The sequence below is a fragment of the Urocitellus parryii genome, chromosome 9 (genome assembly GCF_045843805.1).
Source record: "Urocitellus parryii isolate mUroPar1 chromosome 9, mUroPar1.hap1, whole genome shotgun sequence".
Lineage (NCBI taxonomy): Eukaryota > Metazoa > Chordata > Mammalia > Rodentia > Sciuridae > Urocitellus > Urocitellus parryii.
This window is the reverse complement of record NC_135539.1, coordinates 63376041-63400091: the sequence shown is the minus strand read 5'-3', so window position 1 is coordinate 63400091 and position 24051 is coordinate 63376041. Positions and strand designations below refer to the sequence as shown.

General features: G+C 35.1%; 1 protein-coding gene across 5 annotated transcripts in view; it reads right to left on the bottom strand.

Moving 5' to 3' along the window:
- Positions 1-24051, bottom strand: part of Mllt10 (MLLT10 histone lysine methyltransferase DOT1L cofactor) — a 190230-nt gene that overhangs the window by 101036 nt on the left and 65143 nt on the right. For 4 of the 5 annotated variants that reach the window (XM_077802629.1, XM_077802631.1, XM_077802633.1 and 1 more), the window contains exons 6-8: positions 9265-9368; positions 7206-7299; positions 4962-5057 (exon numbers count right to left, since the gene is read on the bottom strand). In XM_077802629.1, the coding sequence (XP_077658755.1) occupies positions 4962-5057; positions 7206-7299; positions 9265-9368 (294 nt within the window). The remainder of the gene's footprint in view (positions 1-4961; positions 5058-7205; positions 7300-9264; positions 9369-24051) is intronic. The other variant, XM_077802632.1, reaches the window with a different exon arrangement.

Sequence of the window (24051 nt, the reverse complement as noted above, 5' to 3'; positions counted from 1 at the left end):
AAAATAAAGGATTCTTTACCAAAAAATGCAAAAAATATGTGACAAAGACTATACACGGCCTACAGAGCCCAAAATATTTACTATGTGGTTCTTTACAGGAAAAGTTTTGACTACTGTTATGTCAAATGCACATCTTTATCCCCAAATGAGAACAGCATCACATACAGAAGTACTAGTGGGATATATAAATCATTCATCAAACCATATCCCTTTCCTGGGTGGTCTAACAGAAGCAATACAGAATTCCAGGAGAACAAAAGAAAGCCACAACTTTGGAAAAGGATGTAAAGGTAGCAGAGGTAGTAAGAGATTCAGTATCTCAACACAGAAGCCCTGCAGAACCAATAGGAACAAAAAAGGCTAAGAGAAACTGAACACTTATGGTGAATTACCACCATGATTAGTTATTGCTCTTATAGTACCAAATGCATGATTAAATCCATTGCACAGACTGAAGGTACTTGGTAAGTAGGTTGTCTTTGGACATTCTAATGCCTCTGCCATACCACTTCTACCTAAGGGTCAATATCAGATCACACCAAGTGGCAAAGACTCCAATATGTCTCAAGTATTCTCACAGAAGAACCTAAACTCCCTTGCCATCTGAGGCAAATAGGTATGTCAAGAATTTAGTGCAAATGCCTCATCCTCTGATTTCCAAAACCATCACTATTTGTCGGAAAATCAGATCTGTGATATAATCACACCTATGCCAGCAGTGTTGGCTGATAAGAAACACACACACACAATAAAATTCAAAGACCTAATCAACAAGTAAACTCTATGGGAAGAATTCACAATGCCAAATTCCTCTGGCAAAGAAAAACTGTTTTCTCCAGATTCGCACCATTAAAAAGGAAACAAAATACCTTAAGTGAACGCAAAATTTTGGAGGCTACTAGTGGCTTACTTCGATATTCTATTTAGTCTTATATCGGCTATTCTGCACCTTTGTTTTTTTCCCTTAGGGGTGGAGGGGAGGGGGGAGGGGGGAGGGGGGAGGGAGGGAGGGGGAGGGGGAGAGAGAGAGAGAGAGAGAGAGAATTTTTTTTTAATATTTATTTTTCAGTTTTCGGTGGACACAACATCTTTATTTTTACGTGGTGCTGAGGATCAAACCCAGCGCCCCTTGCATGCCAGACTCGCGCGTTACCGCTTGAGCTACATCCCCAGCCCTATCCTGCATCTTTTGAGAGGAGCCCATACCAGTAGGTTTACTGCAGTAAACTGTAGCACACACTTTGAGGATTCACAGACCTCCCTGTGCTTTTGAGCTGCAGTTTTCCATGAATGATGATTTTGCCAAATAAAACTGCTTATTTAACAAAAAAAAAAACTGTTCATGAATCAGGCCCTTCTTAGCTAAGCAGTTATCTCATCTCATTTTGGCCTTTCCAAACACATCCTGGACATTCTAAAGTGTTTTAAGTTCTGCCCTTTCTTAGCTCTCTACATATGCAGAAGTTGAAAGCTTCAACTTGAGTGCAAGATTTCAAAAGGGTAAGAACACAAAATAAGAAACAGGTGCCAGGTGACTCTCAAAGCTGAAAACTTTTAAAGGGACATAGAGTAGTAATGACAATGCATTGATTGAGTCTTATTTCTCCGGGTTACAGAAGAAATTAGTCTAATTCTCTCCAAAGAGATTAGTAACCTTAAAAGAGATATCCAATCAATCTCCCAGGTGCACAAAACACTAATCAAAAGGCCACAAACCTTCACCATAACAGAGTTTATGATGGAAAAGGTGTCTATATCTGTTGCCAGTTGTTAACAACAAACTGGAATTAAGGGTAGGAGATAAATCCCATCTCATTGTAAAAGGGCTCAGATGGACTTCTGGCATATATATTTGGAACTGAGTGCATTTCTACAAATAGACAGTCCCCAACTTAAGATGGTCCAACCTGTGATTTTTAAACTGGTACAAAATCTTTTCACAATACTCATTTCACAAAAGCAATACCCATTCAGTTAAAAAAAAAAAAAACATACTTTGAATTCTGAATTTTGAGCTTTTCTTGGCTAGCAATATGAGATACAATTCTATCTGGCCATCCTGGACAAAGTCAGCAAGTAGCAACTCCCAGCCAACTCTACAACCACAAGCATTAACTATACAGTATACTATACTATGTACCCCTAAACTGTGATGTTCACCAGATTAGGTGCATCAAATGGACTCTTGACTTTTCAACTTACAATAAGCTTGCTGGAATGTAGCCCCACCTGGAGTAGAGGAGCATCTGTAATACAATCACTAATGGTGACTTTTCCTATAAACTAATACTACACTTCTGACACAACATGGATTAACTGACGATGGGGAATAGAAAGATTAGTCTGAAGACGAAATGAACTGCTACAAGATTATCAATGAAATAAATAAACGCTCATTTCCAAATAATGATACTTATCCTTTAGAAATAAATTCTTAACATTTCTGAACCCTTCCCACACCTAGTTCTGTGGCAGAGCTTCTTTAAACATAAGAACAGGAAATTTAAATCAGAATAACTCCATTTTCTTCTAACTACCATGAGTTACTGTAAGTTACTAATAGTCCTTTAGCCTTCCCATGAAAAAATAGCTTAATCATTTTTTAAATTTTCAAACATTGCTTTTTTCCCATGTTTTTATTGGTGCATTATAGTTTTACATAATGATGGCAGCTTAATCATTCTTTTTTAAAAAAAAAATTTTTAGTTGTAGATGGACACAATACCTTTATTTTATTTGTCTTTATTTTTATGTGGTGCCAGGGATCAAACCTAGTTCCTCATGTATGCTAAGCAAACACTCTACCACTGAGCCACAACCCAAGGGAGCTTAATCATTCTTAAAAAGTGTTTTTTAATGCTTCAAATTGAAGTGGTTTACAAGTGAGGTTGGTTCTTTTAAAACATTTTAACAAGTATGGAACAACAGAGATGACTTCCTTATTAAAGATCACTAAAATATATTTCTAGTGATTTCTACTACAGTCAAAGAAACTGTTAATTTTATATACCACTTTACTACTTAAGAAAAATAAAATTCTATTTTGCAGTTGTGACATATAAAACAGGAAATACTTATTTGATCTCTGCCCTAAGCAATTCCTGGTACAGAGCTTTTCTTAAAACCCTCTAATCCCTGAATATTAGGGATAAGAGAAATACATTTGTTATTCATTATTATATGCCTCCTTTCAACCACATTTGAGTTCATGCTAATGATTCTTTTTTATGCTAATGACTCTTATTGGTTGAATGATCACCAGAAAATCCAACCATGTATTGGAAATTTCAGTCCTACCCCTGGGCCCCGGGGAAGAGGAGAGATACTGGAGATTGAATCCAATGACTAATGACCAATGACTTAATCAATAAGGGTGATAGCATGAAACCTCTATTTAAAAAACTTAAAAAGCAGTGGGGTTTAGAGAGCTTCCAGGCTGGTGAATGTTTGGAGGCACTAAGAGGGTTACACATTATGACAGGACATGGAAGCTCTACATACTTCCCCCATAAATTGTCATATGTATCTTTGCCATCTGGTTGTTCCTGAATTACGGTATCTTTAATAATATATCAGTAATAGTAAACATATTGGGCAATGAGTACTGGTGGCCCAAGCCTGTAGTCCCAGCAATGGAGAAAGCTGAAACAAACTGAACTCAAGTTCAAGGCAAGCCTAGACAACTTAATGAGATCATTAAAGATGAAATTTCCTTCTTCACACTTTATAATGAGTCCTACCTAAGAATGTGCAAATCATGATCTTAAAAGCTTAAATAAAATCTCATGGTGTCTCTTACTAAATTTACTAATTAAACCAACCCTGCCATTTTTAATTGGCAATTCAAACGACAGACACAAGATAGATCCCCACTATTGCAACATTATCACAAAAACAGCTCCATAACAAAGTCAAGATAAATGTGTACTTGCTGCCTAAAATCAAATATATGTATTTATATATACATACAATACACATACATACATACATAATAACTGTCCTAAACTTAGACATAAAGTTATATTTATTATTTTAATCCTAACAGGAAATCTAATCCTAATACTGAATACTGAAAAATTTTAAATGTTTACCTCAAAAAAGGCACAAACAAAGCTTGAACCAAAAGGTATTTAAATAATTATACACTAGCATTCCCCAAATCCTAATTATTTAAAAATGTGAAAATGTTGTGATGTGCCGAAATATTTTCAAAAACTAATTTATATCAACTATATAAGAAAACTCTTTTATTTAAGATGCACTTTCTAGCCTCCTTCCATTCAAACAATTAATAAATAGTACATTGGCAATATGTTCCTAAAAGAATTATAAATCAAGTATGATAATTCTACAATATTAATTTTTAGTTTGTTAAAAATTAACTATATCCTTTAACCTAAGTAAAATATATGCAGAAGACAAGTCAGAAGAAGACAGATTAGTATTTAGGCAAGATTTTAGCATTTCAATTAAAAGACAAAATAGTCTCAAACAAATAGTGTAACATTTGGCCATTAGAAAAAAATAATAAACCATTAACACGACTAAAAAAAGAAAAACCACCCAAGAATATACAAGACTTCAGATCTGTTCTATTATAAAAGAGAAAAGCTGATGAGATAATTACTTACATGTGAAGTAATCAGTTAATGATATATAGCAACAAAGTATTATTGCTGAAGTCACCTAAAGATTTCACAAGACCACAGTTAACACATGCAAGAAATCACTCTCATGCTTTCAATCAAGTTGCACTTTAAATTTTCAGTCACAATGGGTAAAACCATATTCACAAATATGGCATTATTTTAAGCCTACTCTTTGGTTTTAATACTCTTTCATTTGTCAAAAATTTTCTGTATTTCAATGTCTCAATTTAGGCATCAGAATCTTATCTAAATAAACAAATTTTTTTTATTAAATTGATGTGCTACATATTTAGCAACAACAAATCCACTTACTTTTTTCTCTTTCTCATGATGTTTATCCTGAGAGTGAGAGGAAGAATCACTTAAACTTTGATCATATGACCTATTTGATCCCCGTTTGCTCTTTTTCTAAAAAAGAAAATATATATACATATGTGTATATGTATATAAAAATTTTAAATAATTTTTGTTAGATTTAAACTAATTCAAGTGTAAAATATTTTAAATGTCTGGTAAAAGTTTTTTAAAAGTCACTATTTCAATTTATATAATCCAGTTTAGACATCATCCATTGTTATAAAGAAAAAACTAACCCCAAATTTAACATTAATGCCATATTTTTGTATATTTATTAAGTTGTGTGAAAATAGATTTCCTATTTTCAATGTCTGTCTTAAAAATATATATTTCAATCAAAAGAGAAAATGCCATTGTTAAAGAAGGATGCCAAGACTAGAAGAATAGAAAAGTAAATATTTGAAGAGTTACTTTATGCCACTACTAAAGCAAGAAGCTTTTAATCTTATACTTCCAGTATTAAGGAATATGGTTTTCTAGAAACTTATCTTTACATTTCATTAAGAAAAAAGTAAAGGAAATGTCAGTATTAGACCCATGCATTTTTCAAAGCATTACTAAAAGCATTATACATTTAAATAAAATTAAAATATTTACACAACTGCATAATAAAGTACAAAGGCAAAACTTATTTGGGGTGTTTAAAAATTATTGAGACTATAATTAGTTTAAACTAGATAAAAATGACCATAATAGAAATGATCTATGCAAATAATTTATATGATCTTATTATTAAACAGACTTCTTTCCCAACTAGCAAATGAGATAACTTTCTGTCAATAACTAGCAATGAGAAAATTCTATTTGTACAAACTTCAAAATCCATTTCATTATTTTTTATATTTTTATCTGTACCACATCTCATTTAGAAAATAAAGATTCCAGCAATACCCAGAAGCAAAATTTTCAATTTTACAATCTCAAATTTTCTCTTGAACAGTTCGTTATTTTTTATCAGTCATTAAATCAAAGCCTTCACATCACATAATAGAGATAAACCTTTAGGTACAGTCATGTGTCACTGAAAAACAGGATACATTCTAGGGAATATGCTATTAAGTGATTTTCTCATTGTACAAATATCAGACAGAGTACTCTTACACAAACCTAGATGGTACAGTTTCCTACACACCTAGGCTATATGGTATAGCCCATGATTTCTAGACTATAAACCTGTACAACATAATACTATACTGAATACTAATGCTAAGTATTTGTGTATCTAAGCGTATCTAGACATGAAAGCTAAGGTAACATTACTAAACAAATACAAATTTTTCACTTCCAATATAAACTTATGGGATACCATCTTATATGTAGTCCCTCATCATTATGTGATGACTTTAATGACTATTTCATATGGATGAAATACAGAAAACTGGAGATATGCATTGTTCATTTCATAAGACAGGAGGCCCTATTAATGTTATTAATATGAAAGGAAAGAGGAAGAAAGGAAGGAAGAAGCAAGCCGCATTCTTGAGAAAAAGGTAATAATAAACACTAAAAGAAAAACAAAGGTGCCTTAAAACTTCAGTGTATGAACGTGTAAGGACTGAGAAAGAAACACTTGGGACATTAAAGAAATACTGATCCTTCAAAGGAACATGAACATAAATATGAAATGATTAATCATATATTACTACCAACTCAATCATTCATGCTAATTTTAACAGCAAAGACTGATTAAATCTAAAACATTTCCAAAGTTGGACTTAAATACATTTTTTAAGGTCAAAAAGCCTTACTTCAATTTTATTATTTCCTAGTAAATAAAAATGAAAATAAATTTAAAATGACATGGGTAACAGTAATGAAACAGAAAAACGAGAAACAAGTGAAAAGAAATCACAAAAGGATAATGACATACCAAAAGTCAAATTAACTGAAAATAATGTAAGAGTTCTATACAAAATAATTTTTCTACTAAATGTACACCAAAATTTGCTATCAAGTACTTATATATATTCTAAGTTAGAATATTCTAGACTATTCACCTTTACAAAAGAACACAAGCAGAGCAAAATCTTTTTTAAATTAAATCTTCTCATTTCCAATAAAGAACATGCTAAACAAATTAATCATAAGTAAAAATTGAAGTAAAAGAAATTTCTTACACTTTTTTTAAATAATGGTGTCACTCTATTGTCAAAACTAATTGCTAAGTATTTTAATATTAAATTCAAAACTAATTCTTACCAGCTTACTAAAATGGTATTTACAGTAGCCACAATACTGGACGTTATCTGCACCATTACCTTCTTCTTCACATAGAAGTCCAGCAAATTGAGCACTGAAAATAAAGTCCAGGTGCATGGATTAAAAAACAATACAGCATAAAGAAATGAACAAAATTTACTCTTAAATATAAGATGTTTGTAAGGAATATATCTTCTAAGATAAAAGGCTTTATTCTACTTGTGGCAAAGTACATCTCACTCCAACCTGCAACTGATCATTTTTTAAAGGGTATGTATAGTTATGATTTAAAATAAGCTCTTTAGTACTTGGAGGCTGAGGCAGGAGGATCCCAAATTTGAGGCCAGCCTGGGCAACTTAATGAGACCCTTTCTCTCAAAAAATAAAAAGGTCTGGGAATCTAGCTCAGTGGTAGAGCACCCTTGGGTTTAATTTCCAGTACTGCAAAAACTAAGTAAATACCTAAATGAATAAATGAAAAAATAAGTTCTTCATCTCTACCAAGGATGAAGATGTATGCATATTTAATGCTACCAAACAGACATTAGGTTTGGCACAGGGGCTAGGATGTAGCTCAGTGATAGAGTGCTTGCCTAGCAAGTGCTAGGCCCTTTGTTCAATCCCCAGCACCCAAAAAAAGAAAAAAAAAGAATAAATAGAGACAGACAGAAGAGACATACAAAGACAGAGACACAGGCAGGCACAGTACAGTGTGCCTGTAGGCCCAGCTACTCAGGAGGCTAAATGAAGTAGAAAGGTCAGGAGAATCCAGAATTTTGAGATCAACCTGGACAACACTGTGACGCCACATTTTTAAAAAGAAAAAAACTTTAGGATAAATTACATCCTACTTCATAATTAACAATTCAGTTTACTTTTTCAATCTACATCAGAAGTACAAATAAAGCCCTTGCCTCTCTAAAAGGATGAAATGATATATCTAGCCCATAGATGCAAATTGAATATGTTTAAGAGGAAAAATTCATTCACCCAGAACTAAGTTCACAACTCTTGAAGGGAACAGTGACATAGCACATAGACAAGATAAACTTAAATTGTGCTCTTCAGCCAAAATCAGTAGAAGAAATGAAACTGAAACTTATGTTGTTTATATTTTTAAAAAAAAATATGAAATACAGGGCTCTGGGGTGTCTCAGTTGTAGAATTCTTGCCTGGCACCCACTAAGCCCTGTGTTCGATTCTTGGTGCGAAGATGTGCTTGTGTGTGTGCGCACCCCCCCCCCAACCTCGCCACACACACACACACACACACACACACACACACACACAAAATGCTAGTTTACAATGACAACTCTTGTCAATTTGACCTTTCATAATTTTAATACTACAAAATCACAGTATTAAAATAGTTTTCATACCCAAAAAGGGAATTTGATCTTTGAAAAATTAGGCATAGTAATCAAGATAATTTATAAAAATCTTTTCCCCCATCAAACAGCCTAGAATATACTTTGTATATCCAAATACTTAAAAGCTCAAGAAATGAGCATGTGCCTACATTAACCATCAGGCATAAACGGATTATTAAATTAATAAGTATGTGGATTATCCCCAAACAATTTTTAATTATTATGTAAAATATCTGGTTTTTAATAATTTGTGTCCTTGAAATTTGATGATGTAAATGTGTGAGAGGCAGCCCACATAACCTCAAAAATGAAACATTAATATCCCTTGAAACAAAGAAGGTAAATAAGCACCATGAATCCTTACTAATATTTCAGACACTGTGCCAAGTCTACCTATATCAGCTCATTTCATCCTAATTACAAATCAAAGGGTATGTGACCAATACCAATATTTTAAACAAGATGAAATGAGAGCTTAGTGTACATTAGAACCCAGGTCCACTTACTGCAAATTCTCATTAGTAAATATAGTCACTTATTAGAATTATCTTTACTACAAATAAGTAAATAAGCATAAAAACTATTCCAATAAAACTTACTGTAACTAATACTTGGATACCTAAGTTTTTAACTTTAATAACAAGTCGTTTACCAATTGCTTTTCTACACAATGATGGAAATGTACTCACCAGGTTACATGAAAAGCTTGCCGACATCCATGTTTATTACATGTCATGCAAGCACCAGTGGCTGCTTTGCTTTCTCTTCCTTGTTCATCACAAATGTAGCATGTCTGAAGGCAGAGGAAGAAAAACAAAAATAAAACCAAAGTCATATAATGCTTACCATTAGTCTGATTTTTGTTTTTTAATTTTTTTTTAAGTTGTAGATGGACACGATACCTTTATTTATTTATTTTTAGGTAGTGCTGAGGATCAAACTCAGTACCTCACACATGCTAGGCAAGCATTATACTACTGAGTCACAACCCCAGCCCTGTTTGTTTTTTTGAGGCAGGTCTTGCTATGATGCCCAGGCTGACCTCAAACTTTCAATCTTCCTGCCCCAGTCTCCTAGACTGGTAGAATTATTATAGGCATGCACACTAACCTGAACTAGCCAACTTCATTCATGCTTTACTGTGCTGTCTTCAGAAATGAAGGTCAGGTTTTACTGTCTAACCCACTTTACTTCTAAACATGAATATTTTTTTCTGGACAGTAATTTTTACAAACAATAGAAACAGTAAAACATAAACAATGACATACTAATAGTCCTACTTAAAAAGTCACTATAGGACTGTCTTCAATAGCCTCAAAAACCCTGCCAACAGGCTGGGGTTGGGGCTCAGTGGTTGAACCCTTCCTTGCCTAGCACATGTGACGCACTGGATTTGATAGCGCCACATAAAAATAAATAACTAAATACAGGAAGACTCTTCACAAGCACCACGGACAGGACTAGGACAGTCTACTGCACCCTATTTTCACAATACCTCCTCATCAATCTAAAACAAGTGATTCCTGTAACAAGAGGACAACAAAAAAAGTTTACCTTTCCTCTCTGCTAGAAATAAGCATATTTACAAGGAACCTATACAGATGAGCAAGATTACATTCCAACTCTCCACAAAGATTCCCATGGTCTTTAGAACCAGCGATATAATATGGTGTAGTGGAAGGAAGATACTTTAGACTTAGTAAATCAGAAACACCCCAAAGATTTGCTTGTGAGGAATTGTGTCAGTCAGGTACAGTGGCTTCTAATCACAGCTACTCAGGAGAATTGCATGTTTGAGGCCAGCCTGAACAACATACCAAGATTCTGTGTCAAAAGACATTTTCAAAACAGAAAGGACTGGGGGTACTGCTCAGAAGTAGAACACTCCTGAGAGAGAGAGAGAGAGAGAGAGAGAGAGAGAGAGAGAGAGAGAGAGAGAGAGATGACACTGAGATAGAGATGACACTGAGACAGAGATGACACTGAGACAGAGATGACACTGAGAGCTCGAAAGATGTCCCAAGAGGTAAAAGTTAACTCTGATTGCCATCTGGTCTATTTCTCATGTAAAAATAGCTAACAGTAATACTTTTTCACAGCTCAGGATCATGGATGAAGCTGGGTGTGGTGGGTGTGGTGGTGCACACTTGTAATCCTAGTGACTTATGAAGACAGGCAGAAGACTGCAAGTTCAAGGTTAGCCTGGGCAACATAGCAGATGTCTCAAAATGAAAAATAAAAAAGGCTGGGATATAGTTCAGTGGCAAAGCATTTCTGGGTTCAATACCTAATACCACCAAAAAATAAAGTATGGCTGATCATGTGATACAAGGCTGAATAACACAAACAATATTAATGAGTATCAGTATATAATGAATAAAATTATCAACTTATTGGAAGTTGACTTCACAAAAAATTAATGTCTAACCACATGTAATCAGGTAATAAATGTAGAAAAAGAAAGTGAGGCAAGGCTGGCTGGTACATGTTTGTAATCCAAGTGGCTCAGGAGGCTAAGGCAGGTAGATCACAAGTTAAAAGCTAGCCTCAGCAACTTACTGAGGACCTGTCTCAAAATAAAAAAAAAGGATTGGGGATGTGGCTTTAGAGGTTAAGTGCCCCTGGATTCAAACCCTAGGGAGGGAAGGATGGAGGGAGGGAGGGAAGGAGAAAATAGGTAAGTAGGCAGGTAGGTAGGTAGGTAGATGGAGAGTAGGAATGTTAGAATCAAATTTCTAAAGAGTAAAAAGGTATAAACTAGTGAACTTCATTCATGCAATTTTGTGGTACCAAATAATACCATGCAACAAAATTTACAAGGACAGAGTTCTTTAAAAAAAAAAAAAAAAACAAACCCTAGAATCTACTTGGGTAAATGGTTTCAACTCCTCTTTTGAAAAATACAGTTCAGTATGATCTGAATTACACATCATTTTATACTTCTAAAAAGTAAAATTGCAAATTATAACATCATCAACCTAAACACACTGAATAAAAGCATTACTAATTATTCAAAATACAAGAAGGAAGTATCAAACAATTACAAGGGAAGAGAAAGAAAAAGAAAGAGAAGGAAGGAGGGAGGGAAGCAGGGAAGGAAGAAGAGAGGGAGGGAGGGAAAAGGAAAGAAAGAAAACCAAAGACTGAAAGTGAACAGACAATGTCATTTGAATTCAATAAAACCATGATATATTCTTATTTCTTTAAAAAAAAAAAAAAAAAAACACGGCTGAGGACAGAACATCCAGAATGACAGAGTAAAGGGCTCTAGGGATCTTTTCCACACAGCAGTAAACAACTTCACAGGTGAAAGCCATTTAAAGTTTCTGTAACTGTTCCAGGACATGCATAAAATAAGAATTTTTTTTTCAAGAAAATGTAGTAAATCTAAAAAAATAGAATAGTAAAAGTCCATGGTTTGGGAGCTATGACCTGTTCCCATCATGACCTATTTCCCACTTCTTCCCCCTGGTTAGAGAAATTCCACTCTGGTAGGATGGTCAAGAAGATAAGGGATATTTCTAATATGAGAATACAGTTTCACCAGAGGGAGGACCAAGCTACCAGTGCTTCTTATGCTATTCAGCCGTGGCAGCTCCCATGCACTGACAAGTCAAGAATCCTGGAACCCTATTATCTTTGCCCCAACTTGCTGGTGTAGCAGAGGGTCCCATGTTGGCAGAGAGAAACTAAAAAAGGAAAGGACTACCATACTCATCCTCCTTCCCAAAAGCCTATCACTGAGAAAGCATATCTCTGGGAGAATACTGTCTCCACTTCCAGTTTCAAAGGAATATGTTTAGCGGTTACACAGTGAATGGGTCTTTAAGAACCAAAGAGCTCAATAATGCAACCCAAGAGGACAGACTTACTTATAAACAAACAAGGTTGGGAGTTCATGCAGAAGAGCACTCTATAAAACAATGGAGAATTTCACATTATATACATATTCTACATCATCACACTGTAACCCATAAATATATACAATAATTTGTCAATCAAAAATACAAGTATAGGGGCTGGGATTGTGGCTCAGTGATAGAGCGCTTACCTAGCACATGCAGGGTGCTGGGTTCTATCCTCAGCACCACATAAAAATAAAATAAAGATATTGTGTCCAACTACAACTAAAACAAAAAATATTTTTAAAAACTAAATAAATAAAAGTATAATAGAGTACATGAATTCCATGTCCAGTTTAATTACACAAAAAATTTAAGTAAGCTCAGGAGTAAGAAGACCCCTCCATGGAGATTTTGGCAGTAAGCAATCAAGTGAGACTAGTAACTCCAAGTTACCAGTAAAAATGAGCAAAACAGCAGACCATAAGATTAACTGAGAGAACCAAGGAACTAGACAGAAAGGAAAAGCCCTCAAATCACACCCATCCTCAGGAATCTAGAAAAACGTACACATAAACTACACTGCACCCATCAGAGAAAATGAATAAGGATCTGTGGCAGATTTAAAAGCAGTTCCCAAGCCACATACAAATCTACCAACCAATAATGCTCATGGGGCTCTCATATAACCTCTGACCAAAACCTGGCTAAACAATAAGTTACTCTGACACAGGGCAAACTCTTAAGACAAGAAACTTAAAAATAATACATATTCCCCTGATCATCTGAAAAAACTGTGCACGTAATTCAATGCTGCTCCATCAAAGGACTGACTGGAAGAAAACCTTGGATCTCCTTAAAAAATAAAATCGTCTACACCACATATACATCCAACAGTTAAAGGTAAAAACCTAGCTGGTTAAGAAGACTTAAAGGCTATGCACCATGGCACACACCTATATTCCCAGGCTAAGGCAGGAGGACTGCAAGTGCAAAGCCAATAATGGTAACCTGGCAAGACCACCTCTCAAAATAAAATAAAATAAATATTTTAAAAGGACTGGGGATGTAACTCGGGAAGGCTTAAGTACAACCGAGCCATTAGGTTTGTCATATGGGCTACAGATATGGTAAACCTACAAAGTTAAACTAAAAAATAAGTGGGGTATACATTTGAGTAGAGCTATATGAGAAAAAATAAGATTTTAGAGAATTTGTTCAATGAAATCAGGCAACAAATGACCAAACAATGACCCACAAGGAGAAACAAAAATCATTATCCAGAATGGTTACAATGTATTATCCAAAACTTGTTTTCAACTAAAAATTATAAGACATACAAAAAAAAATAGAAAAATGTGACCCATATACAAGGGGGAAAAAAAGGCAACAGAAACTGTCACTGAGGGCACCCAGATGCTAGAGAAATATATCTTTCAACCAAATGGAACTTCAAAGTGTAAATTTTACTGAAGAGGCTCAAAAGTTTTGAGCTGGTAGACAAAATAAACACACAAACTTAAAAGTAGACCAATACAGGTTATGCAATCTAAGTAAAATACTTTAAAAAGTATACCTCTGAAGAACAGCTTCAGAACTGGAACAATGGCATACCTATAATGCAAACCACTTGGAAGGTTAAGGAAAAAAGAATGAAAGTTTGAGGCCAGCCTGGATAACTTAGTAAGATTCTGCCTCAAAATAAAATATAAGGGGCTGGGGATGTGGCTCAAGCCAGGCATGCGTGCGGCCCGGGTTCGATCCTCAGCACCACATACCAAAGATGTTGTGTCCGCCGAGAACTAAAAAATAAATATTAAAAATTCTCTCTCTCTCTCCTCTCTCATTCTCTCTTTAAAAATAAATAAAATAAAATAAAATATAAAAAGGACTGGGGATGTAGCTCAGTGGTAAAGTACCCCAGGCTTCAATACCTTATAATGAGAAGAAAAGAAAAGGAGAAAAGAAGAAAAGGGAGGAGGAGGAGGAGAGGAGGGGAGGAGGAGAGGGAGGGGTAGGAGGAGGAGGAGGAAGAGGAGGAGGAGAGGGAGGAGGAGGAGGAGGAAGAGAATCATACCATTAGGTACACCAACATAAAAATAACCAAGAGAGGAAAAGGGAAACAGAACATGTATTTTAAGAAATAATGCCTGGGGTTGCAGTTGTAACTCAGCGATAAAATGCTTACCTGGCATATGTGAGGCACTGTGTTCAATCCTCAGCACCACATAAAAGTAAATAAATAAAATAAGGGTATAAAAATACAACAACTTGAGGCAGGCCTAAAGCAACTTATTGAGACTCTGTCTCAAATAAAATATTTTTAAAAAGTATATAAAAACACAAAATATTAAAAAGCACTCCTGGGTTCAACATCTGAAAAAAAACGAAAAAAAAGGAGAGAAAAAATAATGGTAGAAACTGCCAAACGTAGGTTAAAAATAATAATCCACGCATTAAAAAAGCTCCTCTACCTCAAAACAAAATATACACAGAAAAGATCCATATTCAAAATAGTGAAAACCAAAAATAAAGAAAAAATCTTGAAAACAGTAAGACAAAAGCATGACTTGTCACAATCAAAGAAAACAATAAAATTAACACCAGAAGTCCCATTAAAAACAATTGAGATACACTGCAGCCCAGATTTGGCCCACCTCCATCTTGGGACACAGCAGCCAATTCCATAGCCCTCCCCAAGCATTAGTCTCCTCCTTGGGAAAACAGATAGGATCTGGAGTCAGCTGCGTCTTTGAACAGGCAGCCCACCTTTTCAGCCCCATCTCTGAAAGTGGTTGCAGCCCACTGCTATCCTGAGTAACTGATATTGCCACCACCATGTGTTCAGTTGCAGTAGCATTTATCTTGGGACAGGGGACGGGGACTAGAAGCTCAACACCAAGGTGAGATACAGGCAATCTGCAGGAACACTACAAGATTATAGGGTAGAAACTGTAATATCTCAGATCTACACTGCAAGAAAGTAAGACACAGACAACACGAAAAAACAAGGGAGGAAAGTGTCCCCAAACAAACTAAAGTTATTACAATAATAGAATCCATGGACAGCGCAGTTCATGAAATGTCAAAGGAGTTCAGAATGCACATAATTAAAATAATCTACAAATTAAAGAATGACCCAAGTGAGCAAATATAGGCAAAAATTGATCACTCCAACAAAGAGCTAAGAGAGCAAATACAGGCAGCAAAAGATTACTTCAAGAAAGAGAGATTCTGGGGAGAAAAAAAAAAGACAATCAGAAATCCTTCAAATGAAGAAAATAATAAACCAAATACAACACTCAATAGAAAGTATCACCAACAGAATAGATCACTTGGAAGACAGAACATCAGAAAATGAAGGCAAAGTATACAATCTTGAAAATAAAGTTGACCACACAGTGAAGATGGTAACAAACCATAAAGAGAACATCCAAGAATTGTGGGATAGCATCAAAAGACCAAATCTAAGATTTACTGGGATATAGGAAGGCACAGAGATTCAAATTCAAAGGAATGCACAATCTCTTCAATGAAATAACATCAGAAAGTTTCCCAAACATGAAGAATGAATTGGAAAATCAAATACAAGACGCTTACAGGACACCAAATGTACAAACTTACCACAGATCTACACCAAAGCACATTATAATGAAAATGCCTAGCACACAGAAAAATGATAGAATCTTAAAGGTCATAGAGAGAAGAATGAGATCACATATAGGGGTAGATCAATTTGTATCTCAGCAGATTTTTCAACCAAGACCCTCAAAGCCAGGAGATCCTGGAACAACACATACCAGGCTCTGAAAGAAAATGGATACCAACCAAGAATCATATCGAGCAAAATTAAGCTTCAGTTTTAATGGTAAAAAGATTTAAAAATCTTTCATAATAAACAAAAGTTAAAAGACTTGACATCGAGAAAGCCTGCACTCAAGAGCATCCTCAGCAAAATATTCCAGGAGAAGGAAATGAAAAACAATGAAAATCAGCAAAAGAAGACACTACACTAAAGGAAAGGCCAATCAAAGTAAAAACCAAGTCAAGATAAAAACCAAAAATAAACCAAAATGTCTGGGAATACAAATCATATTTCAATAATAACCCTGAATGTGAATGGCCTAAACTCATCAATTAAAAAACGTAGACTGACTGGATTTTTTTTAAAAGACCCAACAATATACTATCTTCAAGAGACTCATCTCACAGAAAAAGACATCCACAGACTGAAGGTGAAAGGGTGGGAAAAAACATACCACTCACATGGACCATGTGAACAACAGGGGTTTCCATCGTCATATCAGATAAAGTGGACTTCAAACCAAAGCTAGTGAAAAGAGATAAAGAAGGACGTTTCATACTGCTTAAGGGATTCATACATCAGCAAGACATAACAATCATAAGTATCTATGCCCAAAACAATGGGGCATCTATGTATGTCAAACAAACCATTCTCAAACACAAGAACCAAATAGACTACAGCAATAATACTTGGGTGTTTTTAATACACCTCTCTCACCACTGGATACATCTTCCAAACAAAAAATAAACAAACTATAGAAATTCAATAAAACAATCAATAATTTGGACTTAACCAACATTTATAAAATATTCCATCCACCAAAGAGCAAATACACTTTCTTCTCAGCAGCACATGGATCCTTCTCCCAAATAGACAATATGTTATGCCACAAAAAAAAGTCTTAGCAAATACGAAGAAAACTAGAGATTCTACCCTGAATTTTATCTGACCATAATGGAATGAAATTAGAAATCAATGATAAAATAAAAAATAGAAGCTAATTTGAACACCTAGAGTAGCTTAAACAATATGCTATTGAACAACACTTGGATAACAGAAGACATCAGGAAGGAGATTTAAAAAAAAAAATTCTTAGAGGTAAATGAGAACTCCAATACAACCTACCAAAATCTATGGGACACTAGAAGGCAGTGCTAAGAGGAAAGTTCACTGCATGGAGTTCATTTATTAAAAGAAGAAAAAAGTCAACAAATAAATGACTTGACATTACAGCCCAAAGCCCTTAGAAAAGGGGGAATAAACACACACCAAAAGTAGTATAAGATAGGAATAATTTAAATCAGGGTAGAAATCAATGAAATTGAAATGAAGCAATTAAAAAAGTAGACAAAATAAAAATCTGGTTCTTTGAGAAAATGAATAAAACTGATAAACCCTTAGCCAACCTAACAAAAAGAACGAGGAAACTCAAAATACTAAAATTCGTGAAAAGGAAATATCATGACAGACACTATTGAAATACAGAAGACAATTAGAAACAATTTTGAAAATTTATACTCCAGTAAAATAGAAAACCAACAAATTTCTAGAGGTATATGATCGAGCAAAACTGAGTCAAGAAAACATGCACAATTTAAACATATCAATTTCAAGCAAGGAAACAGATGATGCCATCAAATGCCTACCAACCAAATTAATGCCAGTACTCCTCAAATTATTCCATGAACGAGAAAAGGAGGGAAGCCTTCCAAACTCATTCTACGAAGCTAGTACCATCCTGTTACCAAAACCAGGCAGAGACACAACAAGGAAAGAAAATTTCAGACCAATATCCCTGATGAACGTTGATGTACAAATTCTCAATAAAATTCTGGAAAATCACACGCAAAATCATATTTAAAAAACAGTGCACCATGAGCAAGTGGGGTTCATTCCAGGGATGCAGGGTTGGTTCAACATATGGAAAATTAATATAATTCATCACATCAATAGACTTAAAAGAATCATACGATTATATCAATGATGCAGAGAAAGCATTTGACAAAATACAGCACACTTTCATATTCAAAACACTAGAAAAACTAGGGATAGTAAGTAGGAACATACCTCAACATTGTAAAAGCTATCTATGCTAAACCCAAGGTCATCATCATTCTAAATGGAGAAAAAATAGGAAGCATTCCTACTAAAAACTGGAATAAGACAGGGATAACCTCTATCACCACTTATATTCAACATAGTCCTTGAAACTCTAGCCAGAGCACTTCAACAGTGGAAAGAAATTAAAGGGATATGAATAAGAAAACTCAAACTATCATTACTTGCTGACAACATGATTCTATACTTAAGAGGATCCGAAAAACTCCACCAGAAAACTTAAAAGAATTAATAAATGAATTCAGCAAAGTAGCAGAATATAAAATCAATACCCATAAATCAAACACATTCTAAACATCAGTGATGAATCCTCTGAAAGAGAAATCAGGAAAACTACCCATTCACAATAGCCATAAATGAATGAATGAATGAATGAATCGTTCTGAGAATCAACAAAAGAGGTGAAAGACCTGTACAATGAAAACTACAGAACACTAAAAAAAGAAATTGGAGAAGACCTTAGAAGATGGAAAAGATCTCCCACATTGTTGGATAGGCAAAATTAATTAATATTGTCAAAATGGCCATACTACACAAAGTGCTATTATACAGTTCAATGTGATTCCAATTAAAATGCCAACATCATTCCTTATAGAAATAGAAAAGGCAATCATGAAGAGATCCAGAATAGCTAAAGCAATCCTTAGCAAAAAGAGTGAAGCAGGTGGCATCGCTATAGCAGACCTTAAACTATACTACAAAGCTATAGTAACAAAAATGGCATGGTATTAACACCAAAATAGACATGTAGACCAATGGTATAGAATAGAAGACACAGAGGCAAACCCACATAAATACAGTTATCCCATATTAGACAGAGGCACCAAAAACATACATTGGAGGAAAGATAGCCTCTTCAACAAATGATGCTGGGAGAACTGGAAATCCATATGCAACAAAATGAAATTAAGCCCCTATCTTTCACCATGCATAAAACTCAACTCAAAGTGCATCAAGGACCTAGAAATTAGACCAGAGACCCTGTACCTAATAAAGGAAAAAGTAGGCCCAAATCTTCATTACATTGGATTAGGCACTGACTTCCTTAACAAGACTCCTAGAGCACAAGAAATAAAATCAAGAATTAATAAATGGGATGGACTCAAACTAAAAAGCTTCTCCTCAGCAAAACAATCAATGAGGTGAAGAGAGAGCCTACATTTTGTAAGCAAATTTTTGCCACATGCATGTCAGAGCACTAATCTCCAGGATATAAAAAGAACTCAAAAAGCTTAACACAAAAAAAAAAAAAAACCCAATCAATAAATGAGCTAAGGAGCTGAACAGACACTTCTCAGAAGAAGATATACAATCAATCAACAAATATTTAAAAAGAGGTTCAACATCTCTAGTAATTAGAGAAATACAAATCAAAACTACTCTAAGATTTCAACTCATGCCAGTCAGAAAAGTAGTTTTTAAGAATACAAACAATAAGCGTTGGTGAGGATATGGGGGAAAAGGCACACTCATACATTGCCAGTGAGACGGCAAATTGGTGCAACCAATCAGGAAAGCAGTATGGAGATTCCTTAGAAAACTTGGAATGGAACCACCATTTGACCCAGCATTCCCACTCCTCAGTCTCTACCCAAAGGACTTAAAATCAGCATACTACATTAATGCAACCATATCAATGTTTATAGCAACTCAATTCACAATAGCTAAACTGTGGAACTAACCTAGATGCCCTTTAATAGATGAATGGATAAAGAAACTGTGGTATATACATAATGGAATATCACTCAGCATTAAAAGAGAATAAAATTGTGGCATTTGCAGGTAAATGAATGGAATTGGAGAATATCATGCTAAGCGAAGTAAGTCTATCCCAAAAAATAAAGGCCCAATGTTCTCTCTAATAAATGCATGCTGATCCATAATGGTGGGTGGATGGGAAAAATGGAGAAACTGTGGGCAAAGGGGAGGGAGGGGGGGTACGGGGGCAGGAAAAATGGTGGAATGCAATGGACATTATGCTAGGTACATGTATGACTGCACATAGAGTGTGACACTACACTGTGTATAACCAGAGAAATGAAAATTTGTGCTGTAATTGTGTACAATGAATCAAAATGCATTCTACTGTTATATATACCTAATTAAAATAAATAAGTTTAAGGAAAAAAAAGAAACAGTAGATTTTAGAAAACACAATCACATATTCAAAATGTTTAAAGATTAAAAAAAAACTCTCACTAACAATCCCATATCTAGCAAAGACACCTTACAAAAATAAAGACATTTTCAAACAAAATCTCTAGATTACAAAAATTACTGCTGTCAGCCAGGTGCAGTGGCAAACTGAAGGCCTATAATCCCAGCGGCTCAGGAGGCTGAGATAGGAGGATCATAAATTCAAAGCCAACCTCAGCAATGGTGAGGTGCTTAGCAACTCAACAAGACCCTGTCTCTAAAATAAAATACAAAATAGGACTGGGGTTCAGTGGTTGAATGCCCCTGAGTTCAATTGCTGGTACCAAAAAAAAAAGACCTTACTGCTATCTTCAGAAGGCATGCTTTAGATGCAAATGTACAAACAGGTACAAAAGGATGAAAATGATATATCATAAAAAACACCAAGCACAAGACAGCTGAGTGCCTATCACTCTAAAACACAAAAGGAACTTTCAAATAAAAATGCTATTAAATATAGTGTTTATCATAATAAAATGGTCAATGACTGACTAATCCATCAGATTAAGATATAACAATTACAATCATATATGTGTCTTACAGCAAAGCCCTAAGACACATGAAGCAAAGAGGGAGGAAATGATGTGATAATTCTCTCACTAAATAGCGACTTGGTCAAGAAAACATGTGAACTAATAGGATTATTGAGAAAATGTTCCCAAATAACAAAACATCATCTAAATAAAATGTCAAGCGTGGGGCTGGGGATGTGGCTCAAGCGGTAGCGCGCTCGCCTGGCATGCGTGTGGCCCAGGTTCGATCCTCAGCACCACATACCAACAAGGATGTTGTGTCCACCCGCCGAGAACTAAAAAATAAATATTAAAAATTCTCTCTTAAAAAAAATAAATAAATAAAATGTCAAGCGTAAGACATTAAATTGCCTATATCAAGGCAAATTCATAGCCTAAAAGTTTTCACTATTTAAAGACAAAAATCATCCTTTGATTTCCTTTTTAATATAAAAAACAATGTTCTAGAACAGAGTCATATCAAAATGGTTCAGACTGGGCTGGAGCTGTGGCTCAGTGGTAGAGTGCCTGCCTTGTACATGTGAGGCACTGGTTTCGACCACTTTTACCCTTCCAATTTATCTATTTAATAATGTCCATCCTATGCCTGTTGTTTTCTACGTTTCAAGGTTCACAGATGGAAAGAAATCTGATAGACCAAAGTCTTATTCATATCCAATTTAGATGATTCAGAAGAAGAGATTTGAGATTTTTTTGAGTTTATTATTTTTAGATAAGATTTGGGACTTAGGGTTGCTGCCAAAATGAATTACAATTTTAGGGAATGTAGGGATGAAATGGAATATATTTTGCATGTTGGAAGAACATGAATTTGGGGATAACCAGAAGACAGATCATTATGAATTGTGACCCCTAAGAAAGATATGTAAAGTAGCTTGAATAGCAACCTTATTTGGAGAGAAGAGCATTGCAAATTTAAGTTAAAATGAGGCCATAGTAGAATAGGGCAAGCAGGACCTAAAAACTAGTATGTCTGACTAATGAAAAGATGCCCAGCTGGGCACAGTGCTGCATGCCTATAATCCCAGCTACTCTAGAGAACAAGGCAGAGGATATCTCAAGTTCCAGACCACTTAGTGAGACCCTGTCTCAAAAAAATAAAAAAGGCTGAACACTGTACCTCAGTAGTAGAGTGCCCCTGGGATTCAACACCCAGTGTCATTTAAAAAAGGAAGAAAAAAAAAAAAGTTGTTTTTTTTGTTTTGTTTTTTTGTTTTGTTTTGTTTTGCTGCTGCTGTTGTTGTTCTGCCAGGCATGGTGGCACATGCCTGTAATCGCAGTGGCTTGGGAGGCTGAGACAGGAGAATTGAAAGTTCAAAGCCAGCCTCAGCAATGGGGAGGTGCTAAGCAACTCAGTGAGACCCTGTCTCCAAATAAAGTACAAAAATAGGGCTGGGGATGTAGTTCAGTGGTCAAATGCCTCTGAGTTCAAATCCTGGTACCAAAAGAAAAAAAAAAAGTTTTTTACTTTTGTCAAATATCTGTGAAGATATTATATGGTATGTCCTCTAGAAATGTGGGTGGTTACAGTTCCAGACTAGGTAATGCTTTCAGAGAAAAATAAAACTGACCAATAATGAAGGTGAGAAAAGACTGACAAACTATAGCACAACTTTGTAGCCAGAGAAATATCACCAGCAGTAGCAGCCTGATCAAAGTAAGTACATGTTGGTAGATGTACTCTGCATCTAGTTTCTATATGACACCCTCATGGTTTTCTATTACCTGGGCATACTGGACATCACTGTTGGGAAATGTCCCAATTTCAGATGCAAATGTATCCTTAATATTTGCTTTTAGATGCCTTGTTGTCTATCTGGCATCTCAGGTCACGCCACTGTAATCACAGACATATACAAATAGACATATTCATATGACTCTCTGAAATAAAACCTCATGTTTTCTTATTTTTAAAATATTACCTAACATCAGTTATTCTATCTCCCAACTAAATAATCCCTTCATTTCCATACACTCCATAACCCTGCACATTCTGTTGTCACCTTGCTACTTTCCTTGCTAGCAAATTAATAATATTTACTTATACTCTATATTAATTTGTCTGAGAAAAAAAAATTTTGACAGAACACAATGCCTAATCCAGCAGTACAGAAGATGACTGTGAAGGCACCTCCATGCTGCAGGATGGGATACAAGGTAGAGACCAACTCTGCTGTAATGTGTTGTCAGAGATGTTCCAAGAGCTGTGAGAAAAACTGTCAACACATTCAAATAAGTGATCCTCACTGTTTTCTTCATCAAAAAAGAATAGATCAAGGACCCATGTGTATATTATGGCACAAAAGACATTAACTTATGACAATCTTTTACATGGTTAACATCTCAGCTTTTAGGTTTTTAGTGCTACAGATGTAACCATTATGGTAACTGCACTTTTCTCCTTAAAAGATAGCTGTTGACAATGAACAAAGTCACTTTCATCTTCCATGTGATTCTGAAAACTGCAGAATTTGTAAGGTGAAAGCATTATGTGTCTCACTCTGTGCAGGAGATATTAGATGTTAACCATCTGTGGAGTATGAGCCATAACAAGGATTGTAGTTAACACCCTGTGTTGATTTCCTGGAACTTCAGTGATCAGCAATGCAAATGTGATATAATTTTCTTAGTCCTGTATACCTATTCTTCACCTATGTATACAGATCTGTTGTTTCACAGAGAATTATATCACCAGTACAAGTGCAGAAAAATATGAATAACAACACTATAATATGGCACATAATATATATTCCTAGTTAACAAGAATTACATTTTTAAAAAATTCAATTTCTTTTCTATCACTCAGTATGTCTAACACACTCTCTCTCTCTCTCTCTCTCTCTCTCTCTCTCTCTCTCTCTCACACACACACACACACACACACACAACCTATAAAGTATAAATGTGTATAGATGAATACTGAGTATTCCCTTTAAGTCACTAAAATTAAAAGGCAAAGTAGAAAAGTACCTCTGATATAGA